Source organism: Leptonotus elevatus, chromosome 17 (assembly GCF_054856555.1).
Source record: "Leptonotus elevatus isolate MCC_2025b chromosome 17, RoL_Lele_1.0, whole genome shotgun sequence".
Classification (NCBI taxonomy): domain Eukaryota; kingdom Metazoa; phylum Chordata; class Actinopteri; order Syngnathiformes; family Syngnathidae; genus Leptonotus; species Leptonotus elevatus.
In genome coordinates this window covers 7,262,666-7,288,298 of record NC_141255.1, presented here as the reverse complement: position 1 = coordinate 7,288,298, position 25,633 = coordinate 7,262,666, and the positions used below count along the sequence as shown (strand labels likewise).

At 41.7% G+C, this 25,633-nt stretch overlaps 1 protein-coding gene across 6 annotated transcripts in view; it reads right to left on the bottom strand.

Moving 5' to 3' along the window:
- Positions 1 to 9,515: 9,515 nt before the first annotated feature.
- Positions 9,516 to 25,633, bottom strand: part of pcdh7b (protocadherin 7b) — an 85,248-nt gene continuing 69,130 nt past the window's right edge. For 2 of the 6 annotated variants that reach the window (XM_086059881.1, XM_086059883.1), the window contains exons 3-4: positions 14,350 to 14,368; positions 12,595 to 12,733 (exon numbers count right to left, since the gene is read on the bottom strand). In XM_086059881.1, coding sequence (XP_085916007.1) covers positions 14,352 to 14,368 — 17 coding nt within the window. In that variant the 3' untranslated portion in view covers positions 12,595 to 12,733; positions 14,350 to 14,351. Of the gene's footprint in view, positions 12,734 to 14,349; positions 14,369 to 25,633 lie in introns of all 6 variants that reach the window. The other 4 variants (XM_086059877.1, XM_086059878.1, XM_086059879.1 and 1 more) reach the window with 3 other exon arrangements.

Genomic DNA, 25,633 nt, shown 5'->3' with positions numbered 1-25,633 from the left:
CACAGATGGTCCATTTTAATCAGAAATAAGGTAAACAAGGTTACAATATGTTTTAAAAATTGTTTAATAATTTTAATCAAATAATCCTCCCCTCATTGATTTATTTATCATTTATAATTAAAGTAATTGTAATTAATTAACTAGCTATTTCATGGAATAATTTTAAATACATCTACACATATGCATATATTTACTGTATGTAAAAATGTTATTCATTTATTATTTCCAATCAACAAATTACTGAATGAGAACTGCATGAAAAATGAAGAAAAGCATGCAATATATGTAAATCAGTTTATAATTTAGTTTGGCTTATTCATCATTTTTAAATTGTATAATTTTTAATGTAGTTATAATTAACTAACTAAACATTTAATAAAATATTTTAAAATGAATAATGCATGAAAAATGTTTTTGTTTTATTTACCATATATTGAATAATCAATTGATGAGAACCTAATAAAACTAAATAAAAAAATATGTAACAGTTTTATGTACAAAATGCTAAATTTTAATGTTTAAATGTTATGTATTATGTATGTCAAATTACGTTAAGTAATCAATACATGTTTTAATGTAAACAGTATTTTAAAATAAATTAAGCAACAAATTAAATGACAGCTAAAGGAAACAATACATAAATGCATATAAATATATACGTTTTACTAATAAAAATAATTTATCAGAATTAATGAACCAATTATTTTTTTTCAAGTTAAAAAAGTGCAATATACTATATGTAAAATATTTGACAAATTATTTTAATAATTATAATAAAACAGTTAACCAATTATCTAATGAGATCATTGAATAAAACTATATGAAAATGGAAACTACAAAAATGACATTTTTATTTGTATTATTTACAATTAAATTACATTTAATGAACCAATTTATAACCGTGAATAAACATTTTTAATGAAAATAATATTCAACCAATTAGCCAATAAATGGCGGAATTTTTTTTATAAATGAACAGATGTTTTTATAAACATTGTAGGGGAAGAAAACTGCTAAATTATTACACCAACAATTACAGCACTCTTGCTAATATAAATACTTGGTGGGTCGGATTAAGAACTGAGTGGGTCGCATGTGGCCCTGGGGCCACACTTTGCCCACCCCTGCTTTGTATGGTACAAAGGCAACATTTTCGACCTCGAGCAGGAAAACTGCCCATTTGACCGATTTCCCCACAGCCTTCTAATAATAACCTCCTCTGAGGGTCATTAGGGAATTTCATCTGGAGGAGATTCCCTTAAAAGCAGAGAAAAGACGCCGTCTGCATCGACAAGCAGCCGATGCTCGTGCTCGGGATTATGGGCCAATTTGCTGAGTGTGAATAAGAGCATGTCTGGTACGAGCCCTCAAAATCCTCCAAATCATCACCCAGTGGTTTTAAAATGATGCGTCTTTGGAACGCTGCTAGAATGCAGAAATGTTTGATTTCCTTTGACTTTTTTTTGTACTTATAGTAAAGTGTAGAAATTGAAAATGTACTTGTACCAGAGCTCTTTTTTTTTTTAAACACAAGTATTTGTACTTCTGCCTGTCAGCGTAACAAGATCGTTGCCCCTGATCCCTCAACAGGACTTGGAAAGACTCACGTCCCGCGTTGCCCGAGAGTCGGAAGCTCTCCCTCGTAATGGCCGCATTGCTCTCATTTGGCAGGTGTTAGGTGCTAGCGCTTTCCCCCCGCCGTCTTTCATCACAACCCCTCGGGGGAATGCGCCGGCCGGCCTCTGATGCCGGGCACGCAGTGGGGAGGTGTCATTGTGGGGAGAGCCACCCACGGCGGTAACACAATTAGGCAAATTGCTCTCTCCGCCGCTAGTGGAGAAGGTTAAGGGCACTGGATTAATCTAATCCTTAACTCGACATGTAAAAATGACAGTACATTGGCTCTTAGGATTCAAATAAATTCAAATTTTCACTGGAAGGATGGACCTCTGATTTTAGACGATTGAGGATACTAAATGTTACTTCATTTGTATAACATTTTTTCCTTCTTAGAGCAACCGGGGGTTCGGTATCTTGCTCAAAGATAATTCGACGTGGTCACAATGGCATCAAATCGAACCCACAATCTCTGGGTTGGGAGACGACCACTCGACCACTTAACCACACCGCTCCCTAGCTGTCTATCACATTCTGACTAAGCACACAATGACGCAAGGATATAAAATGTACAACCAAAAAAAGCAACGGAAAAAGATCAGTGACTACGTTTACATGCGGGCGATACATTTTCAACGGCCATGTAAATATGCGCAATAATCCGGAATACCGGTTTATATAAATGCAATCAGAATACCTCAAATTGCCTTTGATAAACACCACCCATTCATTTCCAACAGGGAACATTCGGAACGGTTTTGAAGACAGCTCTACCGCCGTCGACCGTCTGATGCAAGGAAGCCTCAGGAGGTAACTCGAACCCGTACCGAGGGGAGGAAAGAAAAAAAACAAAACAATAGCTTTTAACTCTATGTGGAACAAACCACTTGTCTGCTTTCCTTCAAAGCTCGCCCACCTCATTCTGTGGTGAGCAAGCACAGCGAGAGGAGGAGCGCGATCACATTAGCACAAAGTCAAATCTGCCTTTAGTGAAATGCCAAGCCAATTAGCACATTCTCATTGTAGGTTCCTCTTCCCAAATTGAGGAGTTTGCATCTTCCGCAAAGGATAATGCACACTAAAAAGTGCATTTCAGAGAGGGTTCAGACCTCCTGTGGGGACCGTTCAAGCTAGGTGGCTCGTAAAAGAGATCCATTCAGACTGCAGGAAGCAAAGAGGGCTGGCCATGTGGAACACGGGCAAAAGTGTAACGACGTGAGACATTCTGCATTGAAGAAAACCTCAATTATCAATCCATGGGTTCTTGGCAACAAATTTTCCTTGGATGGTCGCAAATTACACCTCGGGGATCCAAAGTGTCATGTTTGTATTGATTTTTTGGTGCAAACGGCTCTACTGGCTATTTTTGATCTCACTTTTGATTATTTCAGTTCCCAAGACAGTTGCACACAGTAATATCAGTTCCTCTGCCAATTTGACGCTTGGCCAGTGCTTGTCGAATCCCCAAGGTCACCAGAAACAATCAAACGTTCCTTCTTTTGCAATTAAAAAAGATCTAGATGAAAATTATTTTTAGACGTGGCTCTTCGTTTCTGTTTTTTGCATTTCACAGTTCAAGATGATTTATCTAAACAGCGCACTGCGTGAGTGTGTGCGCTCTGTGGCCCGCAGCTATTTTCCACATGGGCAACCGTGAAGCCATATTGACACTAAACATATGGTCGGCCCTGTTTGGAGATATACTTGTAGCCTCCCAACGTTTCACTTGTCTTAATGAATAATACCGTGGTGGATTCTGGCATCTGGAATCAGTGAAATTTTTTCAACGGCACCAACAGTGCTTTCATGCATGAATTAGTTTGCTGCATTCCTACATGGTGCAGCGGCCGAAGACCATGCTTTGTAATTTCATTTTCACATTGTGAGAGGTTGTATGGCCAAGTCATTTATATCCAGTGGTTGGAAAAAGGGCCTTCTCTGCTGACCTACATTTACTACCTTAATTATAATATTTGTTCCATGAAATTGTATTAATTTCTTCCCAGCAGTGTATTTTCTTCACATCTCCGTAGCATTTCTCTAGTTTATCTAGATTTTAGATAATACATTTCTGAATATATGCAACTTTAGTCACAAAAAACCATCAAGCTGCTTGGAAATGGTTTTATAGCCTTTTTATAGTCTTTCTAATCTCCCGAGACAACTTTCTCCTTCACTTCCTCTGCTCAATGTTTAGTGTGATACACACCATGTCACCAAACAGCACAATGACTACTTGTCACGCTTTAAATCGGCTGACTGACTGATTCACAAGTTTGAAGAGGGGTTAATGGGAAATTGTCTATGAAATCTGAACGGATGTCCATGTCCATTTGGGACAAGGCGCGGAGCTCATACTTTGTCGAACCTTAACAAAATCAAAACCCAATAACTACTAAGCTTCAGTTTAACTATTAAACTTTAAATAAATTCCAATATTTTGACACCAGTACAAATATCAGGACCTAACAATGGTGTTTTGAGATTAATTTATTCCCAGGACTTTTATTTTGTTTTATTTTATTTTGTTTTATTTTGTTTTATTTTATTTTATTTTATTTTATTTTATTTTAAGATCCAAAAATAATCACACAGGAACCCCAGGGATTCACAAGCTCAGCCAAAGGTTCGCAAAGTTTTACAAAATAATTCTATTTAAGTGTGCCTCTGAATCAAAGTAACACAAGGTATCAGATCACCTTCCTCTCCAAAAGTCAAGTGTCACTTTCGGATGCCTTGCTCGCCATATGCTTGTAGTCAGTGGGACCCGTCAACCTGATGATTTCAACATTAAGTCCGTCTTCAAACGTACGTCTGCTGATCAATGGCGGGAAGCGAGAGTTGTGCCCGGGAAGTTTGGATAGCCGTAAAGGTGCGGGTTAAGTGACAAGCCAGATGGTCTGAAGCCAAAGTCACTTTCCTTACTTGGACTCTTGTCACCTTCTTTCTGCGACTGCATGTCCAAGTGCTGAATAGGCAATCTTGTCTGAGGGTCACCTTGCACTGGATTTGATGCGAGCAGGATTTATTATTTTTTGTGTTGTGAATGTTTTACATTGAGATATTGAAATGCCAGTAAACAGGAAGAATCAAAGGTCGTATTTGCACTGAAGGATTCCCCATCATATATTTGATTTGTTGGGTTAGATGTCTCAGAAACGTTAAAGTAAAAGGCCCCCTGTAGGCTGAGCCACTCGTATTAGCTTGGAGCATCATATCAGCTCATCTTTCCAGAAATATACTCGTGCAGATTCTCTCCATCCTGACATTTCTCTCCGGTATGTTTTGATTGACAGACTGGGAGTCTGTTTTTGGAGGTTTTTTAAGGTTGGCGGAGGCAGACTGTCTCGACTCAATTTGATCATATTTTGAGAGGTTTGTTGAGATATAATGACTTGGAAACTTTGAGAAACAGTACAATAGCGTGTTGTTTTTGTGTGTGGTCTGTTGTTGTGTTTTATTGGCAAAAGTGGAGTACACACATATCAACAATTAGGGGACATTTAGGCATTTTTCCTTCCTTATGATCAAAGTCAGGGAGGGACGATCAATTCTTAGATGTCTCTAAAATTTTCTCTTCAATTGATCAAAAATCACGAGCCCCCCTTGTCTGAGTAATAACACCTTTTGATTTAGATGAGACAGAGACCCTTAAAAAGTGGTCTTGACACCAAGACCAATCTAAAAAATGACAGCAATATATTTCAATGTCATTTTCGGCTTCTGTCAAAATCAATTAAAATGTAAAAATCTGTATGTTTGTACAGATAATTTCACTACATTTCTGCACATAAAAGTACTCTACTCCAAGTCATGCAATTCCCAAAATGAGCCGGTAGACATTGATGACAGTGCAATACCAGTTGGGTGTAATTAATGCTCAGGTTATACAGGAAGGACATTGACAGCAATGTGGGTCATTTATCACCACCGGGCTCATTCTGGCCCCATTGAGCCATTGGAGGAGCAGGACGACTGAGCGGAATCTCAATTGCCAGCTCAGCCCGGCACGCCTGAAGACAAGAGGGACAAGACCGGAAAGACAAACAGTCGGCTCGGGCCCCTCTCCGCCTTCTATTTTCTTTTCCCCGACATCACTGTACACGTGTAATGCTGGGGGAAAAGCACACATACAGGCCAGATAAGTGAGTAAATGTGGCATTAAGGGGAGTCAGTCTCATCCACGGCGAGACTCGGTAGTAGATTACAGAGCTCCTGAGGAAATATTTCCCATCCTCAGAAGAAGATTGACCAAGACCCAAGACAAACATTGACACTCTGTCAAAAAAGAAAACGGATTCAGCACAGAAGCGTCAAGGTTTACTAAGTCAATAATTTTGGAGATGGTAGATTTCATCTACCAACCAAACATTTGTATGTATGTGTGAGTTGTTAGTCGTCACTACTGTACACACTGTTTCTTCTTTTTGGGGCTTTGGTTTGATTAGGCTGGTTGGACTGTTGCGTAAATGTGTCTATTGTGACCTGAAGTTCTTCTTTCCAAAGTCTCAGAGACAACTAGTATCTTCCATGGACCTCATGTGACATCACCATAGAAGAGTATACGCCACTTAAAAAGATGTGCCTTTGCCTCACACATAAAGTCTGCAATGTTACCGCTCCCACGAGCAGTTGACTGGATCAGACATTTGTTGCATGTACTTGGTGTCCAGTGCATGTCCAACTTTTTCCCCCCTCCGGGCAAAGTCTGTTTGATTTGACCCCCGCGTCGACTCACGAGGAGCTGTCACCAACGCTCCGCTTTCAGGCCATCACTGTTGGTCCTCGGCAACAGTTGGGAGATTGGCCGGCGTTTGCACGCAAATTCGCGGGTGGGCTGCCACGGCCTCCGCCTGCGTTGAGCTGATTGGCATGGCAGCGTGCGGGAGCAGACGCTAATCTCATGTGCCAGGTTGGAGGCCTCGCACGGGCTGCCGTTGCTTCCGCGGATGAACACATTCTTCTGAAAGTGAAGCAAGCCGGCATTTTAGAGTCACTTAAAGTGCTTACGTAAAATGTGCTGAACGGATAACTTGTTTAAAAAAGTCGTTATTACGGTACATACTCAAGTAAAATCTTTAAAGTAGGAAGTCAACCGTAAACATTTCTTGACAATAATATGTTATATGTGACCTTACTAGTCTAAACATGACATTCTGATTAATACTACATTTGTTGAATATGATTTATGAAGCAAAACCCAGCCGGATTTTTTCTCACGGGGCGGCCATTTTGCCACATGCTGTCGACTGAAGATGACATCGCAGTTGCTCAGGGCCCAGGCAACGACCAATCACAGCTCATCTGTTTTCTGTAGCTGAGCTGTGATTGGTTGCTACCTGAGCAACATTGAAGTCATCTTCAGTCGACAGCAAGTGGCAAAATGGTCGCCCTCTGAGATGATAAAAAAACTGCTGGATTTTGCTGCTTAACTCATATTCCACTAACGCAATATTAACCAGAATACCGTATTTAGACTAGTGGGACTGCATAGAGCATATTATTGTCAACGGGTTTTTTTTGGGGGGGGGATTGACTTCCCCTTTTAAAAAAATCTACTTAACTCATTTGCTCCCCAAAACGTATAAAACGTTATATTTTAAATATTGCCATGGTCCCAAAAACATTTCTAGCAATAGAACACAATATTCTGTGGGCCTTGCAATATCATTTAAAATCCAGTAAAACAGCCGGGAGCGAATGGGGTTGCTTCAGTGAAAATGGCTGCCAGCGACTGAGCATTTACAATGTGCTTGGAATTAGTTACTTCCACCTTCAGGTCGCCTATTATTACACTTTATGTTTTGATGTGTGAAGACGGACTGCCCGCTGGGATTTCGACTGTTCACTGTCATCAAATCCCTGCGGGCCTCATCACTACGTTGGCGCTTTACCGCTGGCGCGACCGTGCGCGGCCGTACTTGTGTGCGTGGGGCTCATTAGCGCAACACATTTCCTCACTGAGGGAGGAAGTGAGCCTGCAGAGGTTTTGCGGAGGGTCAGGAAGTGCCGCCACTCGCGAGCTCAGCACTGAAGCGGCAAGTAAACAACTCGGCCATGGAGACCGCGACGGGATGAAAGGCGATGGAACGACAGATTGAGATGATGATACGTTCCCATGTGTCCATCACATACAGTATGTCCTGGAATGACATCACATAGATGCTAATTGTTAGCGCATGTGCCCGTGTTAGCTTTTAGATCGCCGAGGCTATTGTGGTATGTAAAAGTACCAATTACTACTATCCTATTGTCCTATTTTTTGACTTTTTTTTACTTGGTGAGACATAGATACTGTCATTAAAAAACATAATGTACATACATATAAAATTTCTTATCTACAATTGGTTAGCTTCTTTACCTTATGTTGAGAAGCTAGTCATTACTAGCCATACATTTGCATTTAATCTTTAAAAAACACATTTTAACATTAACTCAGGAGCAAGTTTGAGTTAACTTAATCTTTAAATTTAGTTTTTCTACAGCATATTTACAGTGCTAATGTTCAAACTGTACATAATGTTACACTGGCTTATATATAATCCATGGCAGTGCTGCTTTGTTTGCTAATGTCGCCTCTCCGCTCGGGTAAGCGTTTGATCTGTGGCACAAACGCCAACGTCTCCCACGCGGAGGTTTCGGGTTGAGGCTGGTCTCCATGTACCTCATGCAAATACCTGTTGATGAATTATTCACGAGCAAAGTGTCACCTGCGGTGTAAGGTTGGTTTGCAAATTCGGTGGCCGCATGTGGTTGGTTGAAAAGATCACAGAGGGATCAATAGTTGCACAGTGTGAAGCATGTCTATTTGTTTATGTATGAACACATGTTCGTGTCGGATACAATCATGTGCAGTCTAATAAAGGGATTCAGCACAGATACAATGCTGTGTAGTTTTTTTTTAGCAGAATTAAATGGCAAAATGTTACTCTTATTTGCTCATTGCCGGCCGCCAGTAGAAAGGGAATACAACTGTTAGTACTGCAGGTTTGCAAATGATTCTGTGGCAAGATGTTCAAGGTTACTCAGGTTGAAGATCAGGCAACATTTATACATTTTTATTGATTTGAGGTCTCTGTACCTGTTAATAGTTTTTGGCTTTTTCATCTCTGGGTACCCCTTAGTTGAAAAGTGTGATTACAGTTGGGCAGTCAAGATTTGTGGAATTATTATTATTATTATTGTTGTTGCTCTTATTATTATTATTATTATAATTATAATCATCAACTGCATCATTTGCAGTTGTTATATGACATATGCTTGCCACTAGCTGTTTCTGCACTTTAATTGTATTTATCTGATTCAGTCAGTCACTGTTTTATTCATTAAAAAACAAAAACATTTGTGTTCATTGCCCGAATATTAATAACATTCAAATTAATTCTAATTTGTCTTAATTCTCCCCCCCCCACCCCCCACTTCTCTACTTAAAAATATGCTACCCACTGTTTATTCCTGCGATTCACAATACTTCACAAGACAGGAAAATGAGCGACATTTGCATATCTACAACAGATTTCTTAGAAGCAGTGTCTTTACAAGCCACATGATTAAAAATTATCATTAATAATTTTTCCTCTTCGGTTTGGAAAGCTTCACTGGGTCTGTGTGGAACAAATGTATTCTGTTCAGCTTTGTGTTGGATACTACTTTTGTATTCCCAAACGTTCATGGTGGCGTTTATGAGTGACTTTTGGGGGCTTCTCAAACTTTCAATAATTAATGCAAATTCCAGCACATTGAGTCTCCCATAATGTATGTTGTAGCATAAAGAAAAATATACTTTGCGTTAAAGAGCTTTTACATTATTGTGTGCTTGCAATAACAAAAACGTCAAATATGGTGTTGGTAATTACCAATGCTGGATGCACCTGAATCAAAATGGACAGAGGCAAGGATGCGGCGAAGATTTACCATGTTATATTTTAATTTTTGCAGGGACAAAAATGACAAGCGATTTATTTACACAAACCTGTACAAAAGCAAATTAACTTACATAAAATATCTCATAAATAGAAGTGGACTTGCGTTCAATACACGTTGCCATGTTCAGCTAAGCTGCGTGCATAGTGACTCATATTTAACGATGATAAGTCAGGTTTCCTCGATTTCTATATCAACATCCAAGTCGCAGGACAAATAGCAATGGTTAATATTACAAATCTGGTTACACGTTGTGGATACTCGAGGGTTCGGGCTGAGCACGCACCTCAGGCAGCGGTGGAGTGGAATCATCATCTGTAGGCCCCCCCTCAACTATGAGCAGGTGAAAGCATTAAATTTTTTTTTTTGCCCCCGATCTACCACTTTACCATTCTATGCCTCTATAGTCAATCCTAGAGCTTGTTTCATGCAAAAAACTTCTGATGCCTTACACACTCGCTTGTCAATTTATCTTACGCAGCATAAACAAACACAAGGGATGCGAATGAGAATTCTAATGATCTCATTCTCAATCAAGTGGACCCGACGACTACAATTTTTTGATGAAATCCCCGATAAAATCCCAAGCGAGCGCGCGTGCACATCAGCGGAGCGTGACAAATAACCCATTACATCGTTATGATCACTACCAACAAGCAACTTTTGGAACGTACCTGAAATCATTCATATTGCATTACACTAGGAATGGATATTTCAACATGAGATTTAAGCCCAAGTTCAAATTTTGGCTCATTGACATCTGACTGGCGAATCCTCCGGGAAGCCTTCCACAACACGCGTGGAAATGTGTCCCCAGTCCGTCCCAAGCCAACATTGAATCATACCGATTGGTATAAAAAGGCACAATTGCAATTTTGCATTCACTCTATATATATATTTTTTGTCTTTGTTCAGAAGCACTGAAGATATACAAAGTGGCACCAAAAAAGGAGGGGGAAAAAAAGTTCAAATACAGAGTACAATTTTATGATCATCTCTACAATTTCAGCTGTCGTTAACAAAGTGATGAAAATGAAATCAATTGTTAAAACACTGGGAGAATTTAGTGGTTTGTGTGATGAAATACCCAAAAGAGAAATCAATGTACTAAGTTGTACTACATGGCTAATGTTTCATTAGTTATAAAGTAAGCAAGCAACAAAGTGGAATCCAATGTTACAGGGGTATTTTTTGTACATTTTGTTTTATAGTTTTTTTCTTCTTCTTCTGATTAAGCGAAGTAAGTTCCATAAAGCGTGCAGTAAAAAAGTAAATATTCATGTATACAATTGCTAAGTATAGGAGCACTGTCTTTCCGACGACGAGTAGTACTTACAGACTAAAGAGAGCCAGAATGCAGAAATTGCAACTGCATTCAATCCCATTGGCTTCGCTTAAATACCAAACAAAACAAAAATCCAGCGCATTTCAGATTCCTCATTCAATTGACAATCTAAAAACACCATGTGGAATGTTTTAAGTTCAGTGTCTGGCACAAAACGTAAAGTCAATTATCAGATTTGTGATTGTTTTCCGTTTGCTTGAGCTGATTCTTACATTCATGCTCAAAAGATGCCACGGACTCCCGAGAGCGACATCTAGTGCTTAGTAGGATCATTGCATGTGTGTTACCTTTGAAAGCTTGAGAAAAACAGTATGTTAAAAAAAAAAATAATTGGATGATTGATGGTAAATGTTTACATTAATATTTATTGCTCAGTCTCTCACGATGAAAACCGTTGTTTTTTTTGTTTTTTTTTAAGGACAATGTTTTCATACCAGCACACCATCATGAACCTATTGTTGTATTACCTACAGTGTAGTCTATACATGTGCGCATCTGGCCCGTACACACAGCGCTTTTCTATTATTCATTTTAATCTCCGCTCACTTGCTTACCAGGAATATATCTGCCTCGTTAAATTCATGAATCGGGCTCGCCGCGTGACAACGGCAACGGTGCGCGGTCTGCAGCCCAGATGTTCCCGCTTCGCAAGGGGGCTCGGCCTCACCAATCATAACCAAGAAGCGTAGAGAGGAGAGGGGGAAAAATAGAAACGTAGTCCCAAGTGTTGCTGTACAATTTTTCATGTCACCGTGCGGACGGTGACATCACCAGAGTCTCGGCAGAAGAGATGCAGCGCGTATTAAAGCTTAGTCTTTGCCAACATCTCCTTTTGTTTGGCCTCGAGTCCATGGATGCTCCAAATGATTGCGACTGATAATCAAGTATACTGTTGCACGCAAACAGTTCCAAAAGAATAAATCAGTCAAATCCGGACACATTTTGGAGCAAGTTGTACTGCTCTTTTACAAAAAGTTGATCTCTTTTTTTTTTTTTTTTCCTTTATTTTATTTTTAGCAAGAGTCTCAATGTGGTGATGGATGTGGATGCATGCATACTGAACTGTCACGTCTGTGTGTAAAATAAGTTGGTTATTCTACAGGTGGACTATCAGGCAGCAGACCGCGTTGCAAGAGCCCAACTCGCCAGATTGACATCCAAGCAGTAGCGCTTTAAAAAACAAAACGAAAAAAAACAAACAAAAAAGGCCACCGTCTTTACATTTTTGTTGTTAAAGTCTTTGGAGTCCGACCTCATTCGGTGCAAAGGGGTGGCAAAAATAACTAGAGCCGGAAACTTTAGTAGCGTTCTCCTTCCTGCATATTTCTGACCCAAAAGTCACGTCAGCTTACAGGTAAACCTCCCGTCGGGTCAGAGTACCACAGGTGGTGGGCTTGTACTCCCCAGTGGGTGCCATTGGGATCTCCTCGGTGGGATGGCCCAGCGTCTCCTCTCCGCCGCCGGGCGAGCTGTACGGAGGCGAGCCGTAAGACGGCGAGCCGAAGGCCTCATAGGAGGAGGAAGAAGCCATCTTCTTACTAAGTAGGTTGCGATTGCGGTCTCCCAGCATGTGGCCGGCGGCGGGGTCTCCGTTGGCCATGGCGGCCATGGCGAGGGTCTCTTGGCTGCCGGGCTGCTCTTGGCTGCTGCTGCTGCTGCTGCTGCTGCTGCTGCTGTTGCCGCTCATGAAAGTGGAAAGCTTTGGTTGTTGGGGGGTGGTGGTGGACTTGGATGGCCGCCGCTCGGGCGACGTGCGGACAGGCATCCAGCAGGAGTCCGAGTGGCCGTACTCGTCGCATTCCCGGGTGCACTTGCCGGTCATGGCTACGTCAGGCAAAGGCCGTGTGTCTGCGGGAGAAGAAAGAACAGAACGGCGTGAAGATGATTTGTTTGTTTGCACCGGCGTTGGATATTCAATGATGAATGGGTACTGTAAATATCTAACACTTGACTGTGTTGACAGTATGAATGCAGATGTGAGAATCTGCCTTGATGTCTGTGGTACTAAACTGTGCTTAATGTTACAGCACACCCGTTAATTACAGTTTAATCTTTAGAAGTGTTTTTTTTTTTATTCAGGTAAAATGTTCAACTTAATTTTTATGCACATTTTAATTGAATCATTTCAATTAATTTTCTTATTTTAAGTTACAATAGCTTACAATAATATTAAATTAGTAAAAATAAAACCGCTCCCTCATGAAGTGGTACGAGCTGTTTGATGTTATAGAACTACTATACTAGTCCGTTTGTCGACTATTACATTTAGCATACAATTGCTCCCTCATTTGGTGCTAGTAGATGTGTAAAGTTTGAGTACTATTGTACTAGTTAATTTCTTCATTAAGGCATTTAGCGCTTGATGTCTATTTGAAATGTATTGGCATTAACAACCATTTGCACTAAGAGGTAAGTGCGCTGAATGAAATTAGTCTATTACCTGATTTTATTTGACTTCTATTCCAGTATGTGTAACTTAATAAATTACATCCAGAACCCGCAACTGTGGTTAAGAACGAGGATCAGTTTCCCTCTTTTGGCCAAGTTGCTGCTAGTTAATGTAAAGCATTGCCTCATCCTTTTTTTTTTAATTATTGAAGAAAAAAAAAATCATGTCATCAGGAACTCGTCGACTAGCCTTTCACCACATTGTCAACTTAAAAATAAATACATGAATAAAATAATGCAGCCCCGACTAACCGCTATGGTAAATGTAATCAGTGTAGGTTGGAACTGGCTTCTTTTATTTATTCTGCTTGCAGCACTAAGCTCGCATAAATAAAAGCAACGTTTTGTTTTCATGCATGCCACCACAGCGAGTGTAACAAAACAACAATGAAAAACGAGACAACTCCGCCGGCTAGGACAGCAGCCTCCAACTAAAGAACGGTGGCGTGAATAAGGGTTTGAAATCATGTCATGCTTTAAAAACGTGTTTGTGCTGAGGCGGCGGGGAGGAACAATGAACAACTGAAGACATCAATTTGACTTTTATTTATGTGGGCCCAGTCTTGTTGTACGTGTGCGAGGGTGTTTTTGAGAGGCCGGTGCCCTCCTTTCCTTATCTGGTGATTGACAGCTGGCAATCACGTCTTGATCTAAGTAGCTTTGCAGATTTGTGTGGCTCAAGCGTTCTGGTGTTCTCTTTAATCCGCTAATTAGGGCTTTAACCAATTACCTGGCTTAGCGTTGGCATCAAGATGAACTATTATATTGTGAGATGGTTTAAAAGACTTCCCGGTGTCACTGACAACAAAAACAACAAAGCGGGAAGGTTGTCGTCGGTGATGCATCGCTGGCCGAGCGGACAAGTACGAGATGGATGTGTTTTGTTTTTTTTGGAGATGTTTGATGTAGTTTGGCCATGAAAGGGTGCATGGGAAATCAAAATCAAGCAGCGACGGGGAGTGCAAACCAAGCCAAGCATGCCTTTGCCCAAAACAAGAGTTGGTATCGTGGCTTACTTTTAATGCTCTTTTTCTCCTGTAAAAGAAAGCATACAGGACAAAAATCACTTGTTCTGTTTGTCACATAGAAAGTACTGCATTTTTAAAGCAGGAGTGGATGTCCAAGCTATATGCAGAAGATACATGACTTAGATCGCGGGGGGGGCAGAAGACATTTCTCGAGTGCCATTCTGTTGCTCATAATCCCTTTCCAGTAGAATTTGAGTCAAGGCTTGACCGAGCATTGCTAGTCAACATGGAGCCCAACCCTCTGGGAATCACTTTCACTTACCACAAAAATGTAATCACTTTTATCATTAGCGGATCCGACGCGAGGTGTTCATAAATTTTAAGAAGCCACGTGAGCCAAAGTCAAGACGAGAGAAGTCGACAAAATTGAGAGATGCAATGCAATGCAATGATGGATGGTTGCGTGACATCCCCGACACTTCTCCCGGCTTCAAAGACAGCCATCACGGAGACAAGCGGACACTGATTGTCCTGCTCATTTAAACCAACAACCGAGCCGCCAGACAACCCACAATGCAAATCTAAATCAGGGTGCAACTGATTGCTCATCTGATTGACTCCTCAGGACAACTAAAGGAAGTTATCTTGATGCTAGGTCCCGCTGAGATGAATATACGACATTCAGTCTGCTAATTATAAACTACTAAACCTTCAATATGAAACAATCAAAAGCAATGTATGTAATGTGTTCTTACGCCTCTGCGCTATTTATAACTCCAACCATATAACACCATACCGAGTTAGAATTTGAAATGGGTTGTTTCCATCATTTCAATAATCAGGACATGGCAAACAATATGAAAGAAAAGCCCTGTGAGGACTCACTTTGCAGAAAGTGCTCTTTTGTCACATGCCCAATTAAGTGCTGCGCCACACAATGCGAGCGGGGTCACAAGCCTCACTGCACCACTCAAAAGCCAAGCAAACGAAGGCCCTTCTCTTGCAGGTTTTACCCCTAAGGCGCAGGCCGTATTTGCTAGCCAGAGACGATCTCTATCGCCTGAGGGAGAAGTGCTTTCAGCCGAGGGGGGGGGGGGGTAAATTGATAATGGCCTACAATACAGCCCATTTGCCCTCCTTCAGGTCAGAAAACAGGAAGAGTTGCAATGGTGGATAGAAGACGGATTGGTGTATATCATTGAGTGATAATTGTTGCCGCCTTCTGTTTGCACCGGAGCAAAAAATGCAGACAATGGAATTAATATGACTGCAGAAACCTTCGCTCGCGCTGAGTGTCTTTTATCACAGTCGGCCGTCCGTCAGTTAAGGGTACACAAGAAACAGAGGGCGACACTGCGAGGACAGCGAGAAGGAGAATTAAAGGAGAGCGACAATGCTCTGACTGTAGCGGGGTCAGGGCCTGGGAGAGGCGAAGCAGCAGATTGAGCAGAGAAGACAGCATGGCTGCCTCTGGGCCGTCATAGGCCAAACATGCTGCCAAAAGAGAGCAGCAGAAAAAGGAGAGTTGCGGAGACAAGATTCGAGGAGGAAGGATCTGGGACAGAGGAGGTCTGACTTTGACAAGAGATCGCACTCTGCGTCAAATAAATCCTGGCATGTTCGCGAATGTGTTCTCATACATGATCTTATCAATCCGTTTACTCGTAGGAGACACTTTGAGGTTTCGCTTTATGAAAACAACAGTCCTGAGAATTTTTGGGATTTCTAGTAAACCCTCATTAATTATTAACCTCATTAATTGTTCATTTTAAAAGCTAGAAAGCCGAGTGTCACTTTCTCTAAGTAGTGTACTTCCTTAACACCGATAACTGTACCACTATGTAAGACTGGGCATTGGTGGCATTTAGAGCTTTTCGAAAACCACAAACACACTTAATTAGATTTCACAGGGGAAAAAAATAAATAGGTTCACTTGTGAATAACGGTGAACTCCTCACTGTACAACAAAGTCCTGTCTTTTGGGCCAGATAATTAGATTTACTACAACTCCGCCCAATTCCCAAGAAACCTTATAAATGCTTTAACCTCCAAATGTAATTTACACGCCTCCACGTTTTGGATTTGAGGGCAAAGAGTAATAACGGACTGAGTTGAGTGGAAATCGCACGAGAAGAGGACTTGTAGAGAACAAAGCTTGGGAAATGGGCTGACGATTGCCTCGAACCCCTCATCAAAGGTCTTGTGCTCAGATGGATCTATTTGGCGCGGCGGCACAATCAGTGGAAAGATGACAGTGTACATTGCCGCGTGTCGCACAGATTACTTCAAGCCGCCGAGAGAGCTGAGTGAAATATTTATACTGCAAAAACCAACTGCCACAAATCGAGAGAGTGCGTCACTTGTGATAGGAAGAGACGAGCGACGGAGAGAGGCAGTGGTTCGCATAAACCGCCTTCTTTGCCCCTCGCTTCACATTCTCACTTCCAAATTACACACCAAAAAAAATCCCACGCTTCGGGAGTTTATTACAGCTAAAATTGTTCAAAAAAAGAAAGTAGCCAGTATAGAGCCCTGACGGTAAATTAGATGGATGTTGGCAACTCATAGCCGAGGCGTGTCTCCCTTGTACACGATGGGCCCCCAATGACAGAAGGCCCGCATCATCAAAGATGAGACAGGCGGGAATGCGTTGGCGGCGGGAAAATACGCAACACGAGGCAGCTCTAGGGTGCAAAGGAAGCCTGGGAAACGGGGCCGGCAAGAAGAAGAAGAAGAAAGAATGGCCAAGGGGTAAGAATACGTTGTGGGAGGTTCCTAAGAGAAGAGAGGAGAAAGGGAATAAAATGGGTACTAAATTAATAATGACATGACAACGGGTTCAGACAATCCACATAAAAAGAGCGAAATTTGTCTTCCCCCCCCACGTCGAGACATTTGCCAGACAATTAAAGGAGTGACGGCAGACAGGCGGCGGGAACGCAACGACGTGAACAAAAAGCGAGTCTTGGGGAGTGGTGACCTTTTTGAAGGCGCACCCCGAGCAACGGCAATAATTGACAGCGTTAACGTTGGTGCGGGAATTTGGTGCGTAGCTGTGTCTACTGCCAATTTACTGCTGGAATGCCGGCAGGGGCACATCCATACCGAATAAATGTCTTAATGGTGATTTCTGAAATTACGCATGTGGAAAGATGGCTGTTGTAGTACTAAGACTGACCTGTGAGAGGCAGCATGGTGCCCAATGGCCCAAAAATCCACTGAAGAAGAAATCAAAGGACATAGTCTAACTGTTACCTTGTTGGTAACTAAGCTGTGGATTTGTGATCGCTTCAGAGGCGTCAGAGGGCCAAGGGACGGTAAATGCTCATATTTGGCCTGATTGTCGGCATGTGTATACATCGAGACTCAGAAGCCGCATATGAGATTAGCATAGGCTCACCGGCATTCTTTAAAATTGTCAAATGAACCTTGTGATGTGAGTGCAGTTTGTTTCCTTTTGCCAGCCACAGACAATAAGACCTACTTTCATTTGAGAAGACAAACACAATATGCATGAAGCGGCGGTACGTGTTTAGAAAATGGTAGGGCTTTCTGTGTGTGTGTCTGTGTGTGTGTGTGTGTCTGTGCATATTAGACCCCAAAACTGCTGTCTTCAGAAAAGAAAATGTCATTGCTTCTCTTTCCCTGTTGGTCTTATCACCCTCGCCCAGGTTCCCTTGCACAATAGCCACTTTTACGGTGGCAAATGGTTATTTGTCAAACTATAATGTCCATTAAACCATCCCTTGAAAATGAACTTGAAAATGAACTCGAAAGACCAATTGTGCTTTTAGAAAGTCATGCGGTAGAAGCCATCTAAATCAATGATTATGAGTCATGAAAAAACATGTGATCTTTGATGTGTGACATCTGACATGGTTAACATAAACGAGTTATTCCCATAAGGATTGTATGAAACATGCGGCTATAACTAAGGAGCAATGATGAGTGCTGTGTGATGAGTTACATTCATAAAGACATTAATTCTTTATGACGAGGCTGTAAACCACCGTCCTGGCATACGGCGCAGAGGTGCCGATAAACTTTTGTGCTCCACCCCCAAAATTGTTTTTGAGGTTAAAAATCTCCCTTGGTTCTTTTCTGTTTACCACACATCTTAGTTGAGCTCAAAAGGCTCGTCTGTTGAGATATTGTAATGAGATGACACTTGCCCCAGGTAACCTAAAAAATGATCACACGGGCCCCCTCAAGGACTGACGCCGACGGAGAAAGTTGAAAATAAACCGCATCAGTCGACTTTGCGCTGATCAAAGCGCTAAAAGGATGTGTCAGTCAGCAAATAGGTTCATCTTTAATGTATCCTTGAGCCTGACCAGAGTGCCCTTGTTGTTTCAAACCTTCCGCCGAACGAAGGCTTCTGGGAAAGAACGTGAAGGCTTCCCGTGGTACTTCCAAAGTCATCTGATCATCATTTCATTTGCAGTCTTGTTTGAAAACCTGTCAAACATCAGCGTACACCGGTCCTATTCTAAAAATTGCACTCTGTGGAAATCGGGATCTTTGATTTCTCAAGAGCCTTAAAAACATTATCCAGGCTTTCTAGCTCGCTGAGCGATACAGCCTGATAACGCCAAGGTGTCCTGGATTATGGATAGATAGGGCACAGTTTGTCCCCTCCAGGAATGCTGCATTAGATTTCCTGCAGCGCTGTCACCTTCGATGTTCACTCGCTGTCTTTGAGACTTGCTGTGTAACTTTGAATCAACTCAATTTTTCAATCCACCGGAGACGAGAGGTAGAGGGTCATCTGTTATAATCTGGGTTTGTGCTTATTTTTTTAACACTGTCTGCCTTTTGTCCGCACTGGTACCTTTTATTTCTCAGTTCTATTCTTGTGATACCTGAATATCAGCGCTGGGACGCGAGTATTTCTTACGTAAACTACCACTGATTGTCACATCCACCTAAGTGGGGTGAAAGGCAGTCCTTTGGGAAATCATTTGGTGATCTAACCCCCCAATTCCAAGCCTTAATGCTGAATGTCAAGCAAGGCGGCAATGGGTCCCATTTTTTATTGTCTTTGGTATGACCCGGCGAGGGATTGAACCCACAACCTCCCAGTCTCAGGGCGGACACTCTACCACTAGGTCACTGTGCTGGTCTGCTGGTACTGTGGTTGAGGTCTTAATTAAATAAGAAAAAAATCCTGACCCAATGCTAACTAGCTATCAAAATTTAACTTAAAGGAGTTGCTTAGCACCTCTACTTTTACCACAGTCTTTTTCTGCATAACTGCAGTGTGAATACTTTTTGCTTCTTCTTCGGAATATATTCTTCCATAAACCCTGGCTCACCAGGCAGGTTATCCAGGCAATATCAAACTGATGCCAGAGCCATACACAGTGTATTATTTAAAGCACTGGGGTCCCAATTTGACACTCTAGTGGGCCTATCACGGGGGAATATCCTTTCTGAAATGTATTTTTCACACCGTCTGTCGGTGAGATCAAAGCGGCAGCCACCCAGCGATTTTTTTTTTTCCCCCATCGCCCTCTTCGTCTCTTTCCCTGAGCTAATTCCCACTGACAAAACCATTCCGTTTAAACTGAGTGGATCCTCTATTGAAACAACAAAAAGTGGCTTGAGTAATAAAATTGAAAGAAAGAGGTTAATATAATAGGTGGGTAAGCTCTGGACAGCTAGATACGTATAAAGATTATTTATTTATTAAATTGACATTGTTGAGCATGTAACTGTTCAAAAGTGTCTCTGGTGATGTTTCCATTCACACCTTATTTATATGTGAACTAATAGAAATTATATGACATGAATCATGTCACGTATGTCTTTCCTCCTCTTCGTGGGAAGCGCAGAAAGCTTGCTCCATTATTTATGCCCCATAGCCCACCATAGCCCCTTTTTAGCAAAGCTCTTGAACAATTGATTTTTCTTCTTTTCCTGTATCTATCTTTTTTTTTCTCGTCTTTTATTCTTATGCTTGTGGGTTGTGGGAAATATTTATTCCCATTGATCTGACGACCAAGCAAATGGGTCCTTCATGAGCACCGTAAGTCAAACAGTTTTCTCCGAATCTCTGCCGCCGACGTGGGGACGTTCAAGACCGGGCAAGGTAAAGCCTGACACTTTACTTTTCCGCTTTAGTGTAATTGTGTAGTTCTCTGGACTCCTCAAGAGATTGCGTGGCACTGTCCATTTAAAATGGGGCGCATCAAACTTTAATCAAGCTGCCTTGGCATGCAAAACACACCGGGCCAAATTTGAGCCTTTTCCCTCCCTTACAAGTCCCGGAGCGATATCCTGTGGTGCTGAACATATTAAAAGTGACTTTTTTTGTTTCTCCCTGCAGCTTCGAAAGCAGACGACGTAACTCATAAATCTCTTTGTTGACAAATTCTTGCGTATGCAGTTAACAATGAGTTTGGCCATGCCATTAACTCTCTTGTCTCTTGATTGTCTCGCAAAATGTAACGCTAGCCAATCAGGTGGTCACACCTGGTTGTTGGTCATCATGTCATGGTTGCCGGCTGTCTCAAAGATTAATCCCAAACTTTTATCCTGTGGTGTAGTAATGATTCTTTTCCGTATTTTCTGTCAGCCGGATAAGAGCAGTCAACACAAAAGCCGGTTTTTGCCACGTTTTAGAAATGGATTAAGATGTCAAGACACCACATGTGTTTATCCCACTTTAGAGACACAAACGTATATTCAAAAGGCCAACATGAACCGTACAACCCATTGACAAAGTGTCTGCCTCCAAACTAGTAAATGGGCTAATCCTCATGAATGTCACCACCACCACACTCGCGGAGTCAACTGCTCCTTTCATATTTTCCATCCGCGATTTCTTGAAAACGTCATCCACATTTGAAAGTGAACCGAAAATAATGTGGCGTGGAAACGATGAGCGAGATTGGGGGAAGATCTGAGAAATCCTTTGTCTTCTCAAAAAAGGGGATATGAACTAAGGCATTGTGCTTCAGTAGAATGTGCAACCAAATTAAGAGAGGGAGAAACATAATCAGCAAGCGTTTGAGCGATCCGACTGGGAGAGCTAGTAATATGCTTGGGAATTTAATAAGGCTCAGCGCTCCTCAATAATATCACCCGCTTCACACAGTCCTCTGGGAAACATGAAATGTGCCGATAAGAGATGATGCTGTCCTCTGACAAACTGAGTTTGCTGAAAGCACTATTGCCATAGCTAGCGCAGATGCTAATGCGCTTCGGGCAACACTTTCTTCTCCACTTTCAGGCCAAAACACTGCGTATTCAGACTCTCTGAACAAGATCATCTTTGTTGGATGACATGCATGCCAGATGAAATGTGTTTGCAACAGTGTTTTACAAGGGATGGAGCTTGGCAAGAACCTACACATTGTGGCGAAAAGGCTGGGATTGAAGTTGATCTAAACTTTGATGACATTTTTGGGATTAGTATTAATCAAATTCTAATTTTGTGCTGTCTCTGTGATACCTTGTTCTCCAATTACCCGATGATTAACGTGGCTAACAGCTGCCAGATACCCTTGACCAAAGTGTAAATACATCAAGAATAAATTCAGTTCAGTTCTAATCAACATAAAAAATCTATCAATTTGGATTTCTGCCTTCTCTGGCCTGTAGTTTAGGCTTTTTCTTACTTCTGAATTGGGCACTCAAGCCCCAACCTGAACCTCGTCATTTAGCTCTGATCCAGTGCATGTGAGTTTTTGGCTGAGGTGCATCCGAGTCTCCTTCAATTGACACACATCAGAAGTATGTGTGTTCACACCGACAGCGACACAGCTGAGAAATGCACCTGACCCGCAATGTCCTGTCAAACCAACAGAGACAGCCAGCCTCTCGCTCCGTTGACTTCTATGACATTTACATACCACACTGTCTGGTAGTGTAGAAATCACCCTCGGGCTGTACCAGACCTCAAATTTAGGACAGGCTCCCCAATCAATCTCTCTTGTCGCTACCTTACCGGGACTCGCTCACCCTTGACAAAAAAAACCCCCAAACAAGTACCTCGCTCCACTGCAGCCAGAATGCGCCGTCGGCTTTCAGATGTGGGATGCATGCCGTGAAAGGCAAAAAAGAGAAAAACATTGTCCATTTCTCTTCTCTCCCCTCCCTTGCTTAGCTCTTTCTTATCTAAGCTGACATTGATGTTTGCGTTCCCTCGTTCTGTCTATCAAAGCTCACCTGCTCTTTTGTCTTCCCTAATCCGTTCTCTCATGCTCGCTCAATATCCCTTCAATACCTTTGAAAATGTACTCACTCCGGTGTCCTCCCTCCCCCGTTTCTCTCATTATCTGCTTGTGTCTCTGCTGATCGGCCAACGACTCCCCATTGGCAAATTCATGAGATTGATAATTTTTTTACACGGGTGGGCGGGTATACTAAAAGGGTCCCTCTCCGCTTTTCTCAGCTACCGGTGCACTTATTTGGCTCCGGAAACTCCCAGGCGGCAAGACTCCTGAAGGCCGACCGCTTAACATGCATCGGGATCAGCCAAACCCCCCACCCAGGGAACTTCGCAGGGTGAAAGGAAACGAAAGCAGAGTCTGAGACGGAATACTAATAAAGTGTGGCACTCGAGGAAAAAAAAAAGTCTTCTGAATTACATCTTAATTCGCCGCAGTACTCCAGCATCTCAAGTTCCTTTTATGTTTCTACTGTACGTCATTACATGCTGATATGGCTGCGGCTGTGTGCAAAGTGAAGAAATCCACTTAATATATGGTGAAATGTTCTCACCGTACTGAGATGCGTATTTCAGTGTGAGTGCGAGAGGATTTCATTAGTAGTATTGTATGAGTGTTTCAGGATGTGTGTTAGTGTAGTGGGGGGGGGAGGGGGGGCAGTAGTGCCTGATAGCGTACCAGTAGTGTGTATGAAAGCATCTCACTAGTCAGTAAAGAGCGTTTCAATAGTAAAGAGCAAAAAGTGAGTAGTATTAGAGAGCATTTCACTAGCGTGTGTGAAAGTGTTTCAGTAATCCGTTTAAGAATGTAGTGCGCATGAGAGCAGTTCAGTTGTGCTTTTTAGTCGTATGTGTATAAGAGCATTTTAGTAGTGTATTTCAGAGAACGTGAGTGGTGAACAAAAAATAATCAGTAGTGTGTGTGTAAGACCATTTGAGTAGTGTGCGCGAGTGTTTCAGTACTCATTTTTCAGTGGTGATGTGAGAGCATTTCAGTAGTGTGTGAGTGCTTTTCAGTAGTCTATTAGATACGTTTTCATTAGTGTGTATGAGAGCAGCTCAGTTCTGTGTGAGGGAAAATTGTCAGTCTTGTGTGTTGGAGCTTTTTAGTAGTGCGTATGGGAGCGTTTTAGTACTGTACTTGAGAGAGTTTCAATGGCATCTTTTCAGTAGTGTATGTGAACAAAAAAAGTGTTTTTGAGGCACATTGAGTTGCCTTGTGTATGTAATGTAAGATGTGAGAGCATTTCTGTAGTGTGTGAGCACAACAGTACAGTGTACAATATACATTATTGTATGTGAGCAAAACAAATTCAGCAGTGTGTGCATTTTAGTGGTGTGAGTGTTTCGGTAGTGTGAGAGATTTTCAGTACCTCGTGTGGAAATCATTTCAGTAGTCTGGAAACATTTCAGTAGTGTGCGTGAGAGAGCGAAATAATGTCAGTAGTGTGTGTTGGAGCTTTTTTTAGTACTGTGTATGAGAGTATTTCAGTAGTGTGTATGATAACACTAGTAGTGTACTTGAGGACAGTCTTTTAAATAGTGCATATGAACAATAAAATATTTAGTTTATGTAAGGCCGTTTTAGTTGTGTGTGAGAGTGTTTCAGTAGTGTATGTGAGCAAAACAAAATCAGCAATGTGTCTATTTCAGTAGTGTGTATGATCATTTCATTGGTGTGTGTATTCAAAAATCAATGAGTTGTGTAAAAAAACATTTTACTAGTGTTTAAAGCAATATTGAGTCCAGAAAGAAAATAAGTAGCACATGTTTTATTAGTGCCTGAGTAATATATGAAATGGTGAGTTTGAGAGCATTTCAGTAGTTTGTAAGTGCGTTACAGTAGTGAGTGTAGAGGTTATCCTGAATTATGTCCCCTAATAAAAGTAAATCAATAAAAATCACTAAATGTTTTTATATTCCAATGGAGGGGTTCAATTCTTTGGTTTCTTGAGAGAGCGTGTGTTCAGGCAGAGGTAGCAGGAAAAAGGGGCCTCCATTAGCGTGATTAAACAGACAGTAACAAATGACTGCAGTCTGGCAGCAGCCATGTGACCATCCCAACATTATATAGGCCACGCGTATAGCAAGACACTTGCTCCTCGACGATTTGCGTCTCAAAGCGAGGTCGTCCTCACGACGTTTAGCAAAGCCGTTCCGGAAGATTTCCTCGATCGCTTGTTATTTGTGGTTTCTGACTGTGCCTCAAATACTCATTGGGTCATGGTTTGTTTGAGGCGCTTGGGTGCACAATAGCCAGCCGTCTTATAACTACAACCTTTCCGTAGCAGTCATTTATTGGTTTTTGTCACGAATAGCTCAGTAATTGTCCATTTTTTCCGCCTGGCGCGAGCATAAGAGGGGGAGAAAAAAAAATCTGCCCTTTTTGATGCTGCATCTCAGGAAGAACGCGGTTCTATTTTTGCCAGTGTTCATTAATATTAGAAGCAGAGAAACGATTCTGCTGTACTTTAGCAGACATCTTTTTTGACATCTTTCGCACGACGTTTGTGGCAGGTGCTCTCGGTTGGACTAAGCGCTCGCCTCCCGGGATGAGTGGGGAAAAAGCGCAATCGTACCGCAATGTGTCAAGGTTGCTGTGAACCTTTTAATTTGATGTCTTGTTGTGGCAGTGTGTCACTTCACATAGACAACAGATATAACTGACATGGGGGGGTTCTCTTCTGTTGGGCCTTTGGGCAGACATTGAAAGCCATATTTGAATGAATTATTGAAGCTGCTAGTCTACTGCGTAAATCCCTGCTAGAATATCTGGAATGCCCTTTTAAGGTCTTTACTACATCTGTCGCGATGCTGTGATGCCTTAATCCAACCAACTACAATTGTTCATCCTCATTACAAGACATCTAAAAGTTTTTTTTTTTTTAAAGAAGCATCCAATCAATACCATTTAATTGTTGCTCGCCCCAAGTATGAGATTATATTTTGCAGGCAGCGACGTGGCGTGAATCCCGAGCAGGCAAACAGTGGGATAATTCAACTCTGAATTGGTCCCAGGGTACTCAAGTGTTATCATTTGACGAGTCCAAACTCTGCTGGTTTGCGTAACATATTGCAAAGAAGAAGAAAAAAACGGAGAGGAAAATAAATCAGTGGGTTTCGAGTTGTGAGCAGAATGAGAGGGATAAGCTTTGGCTA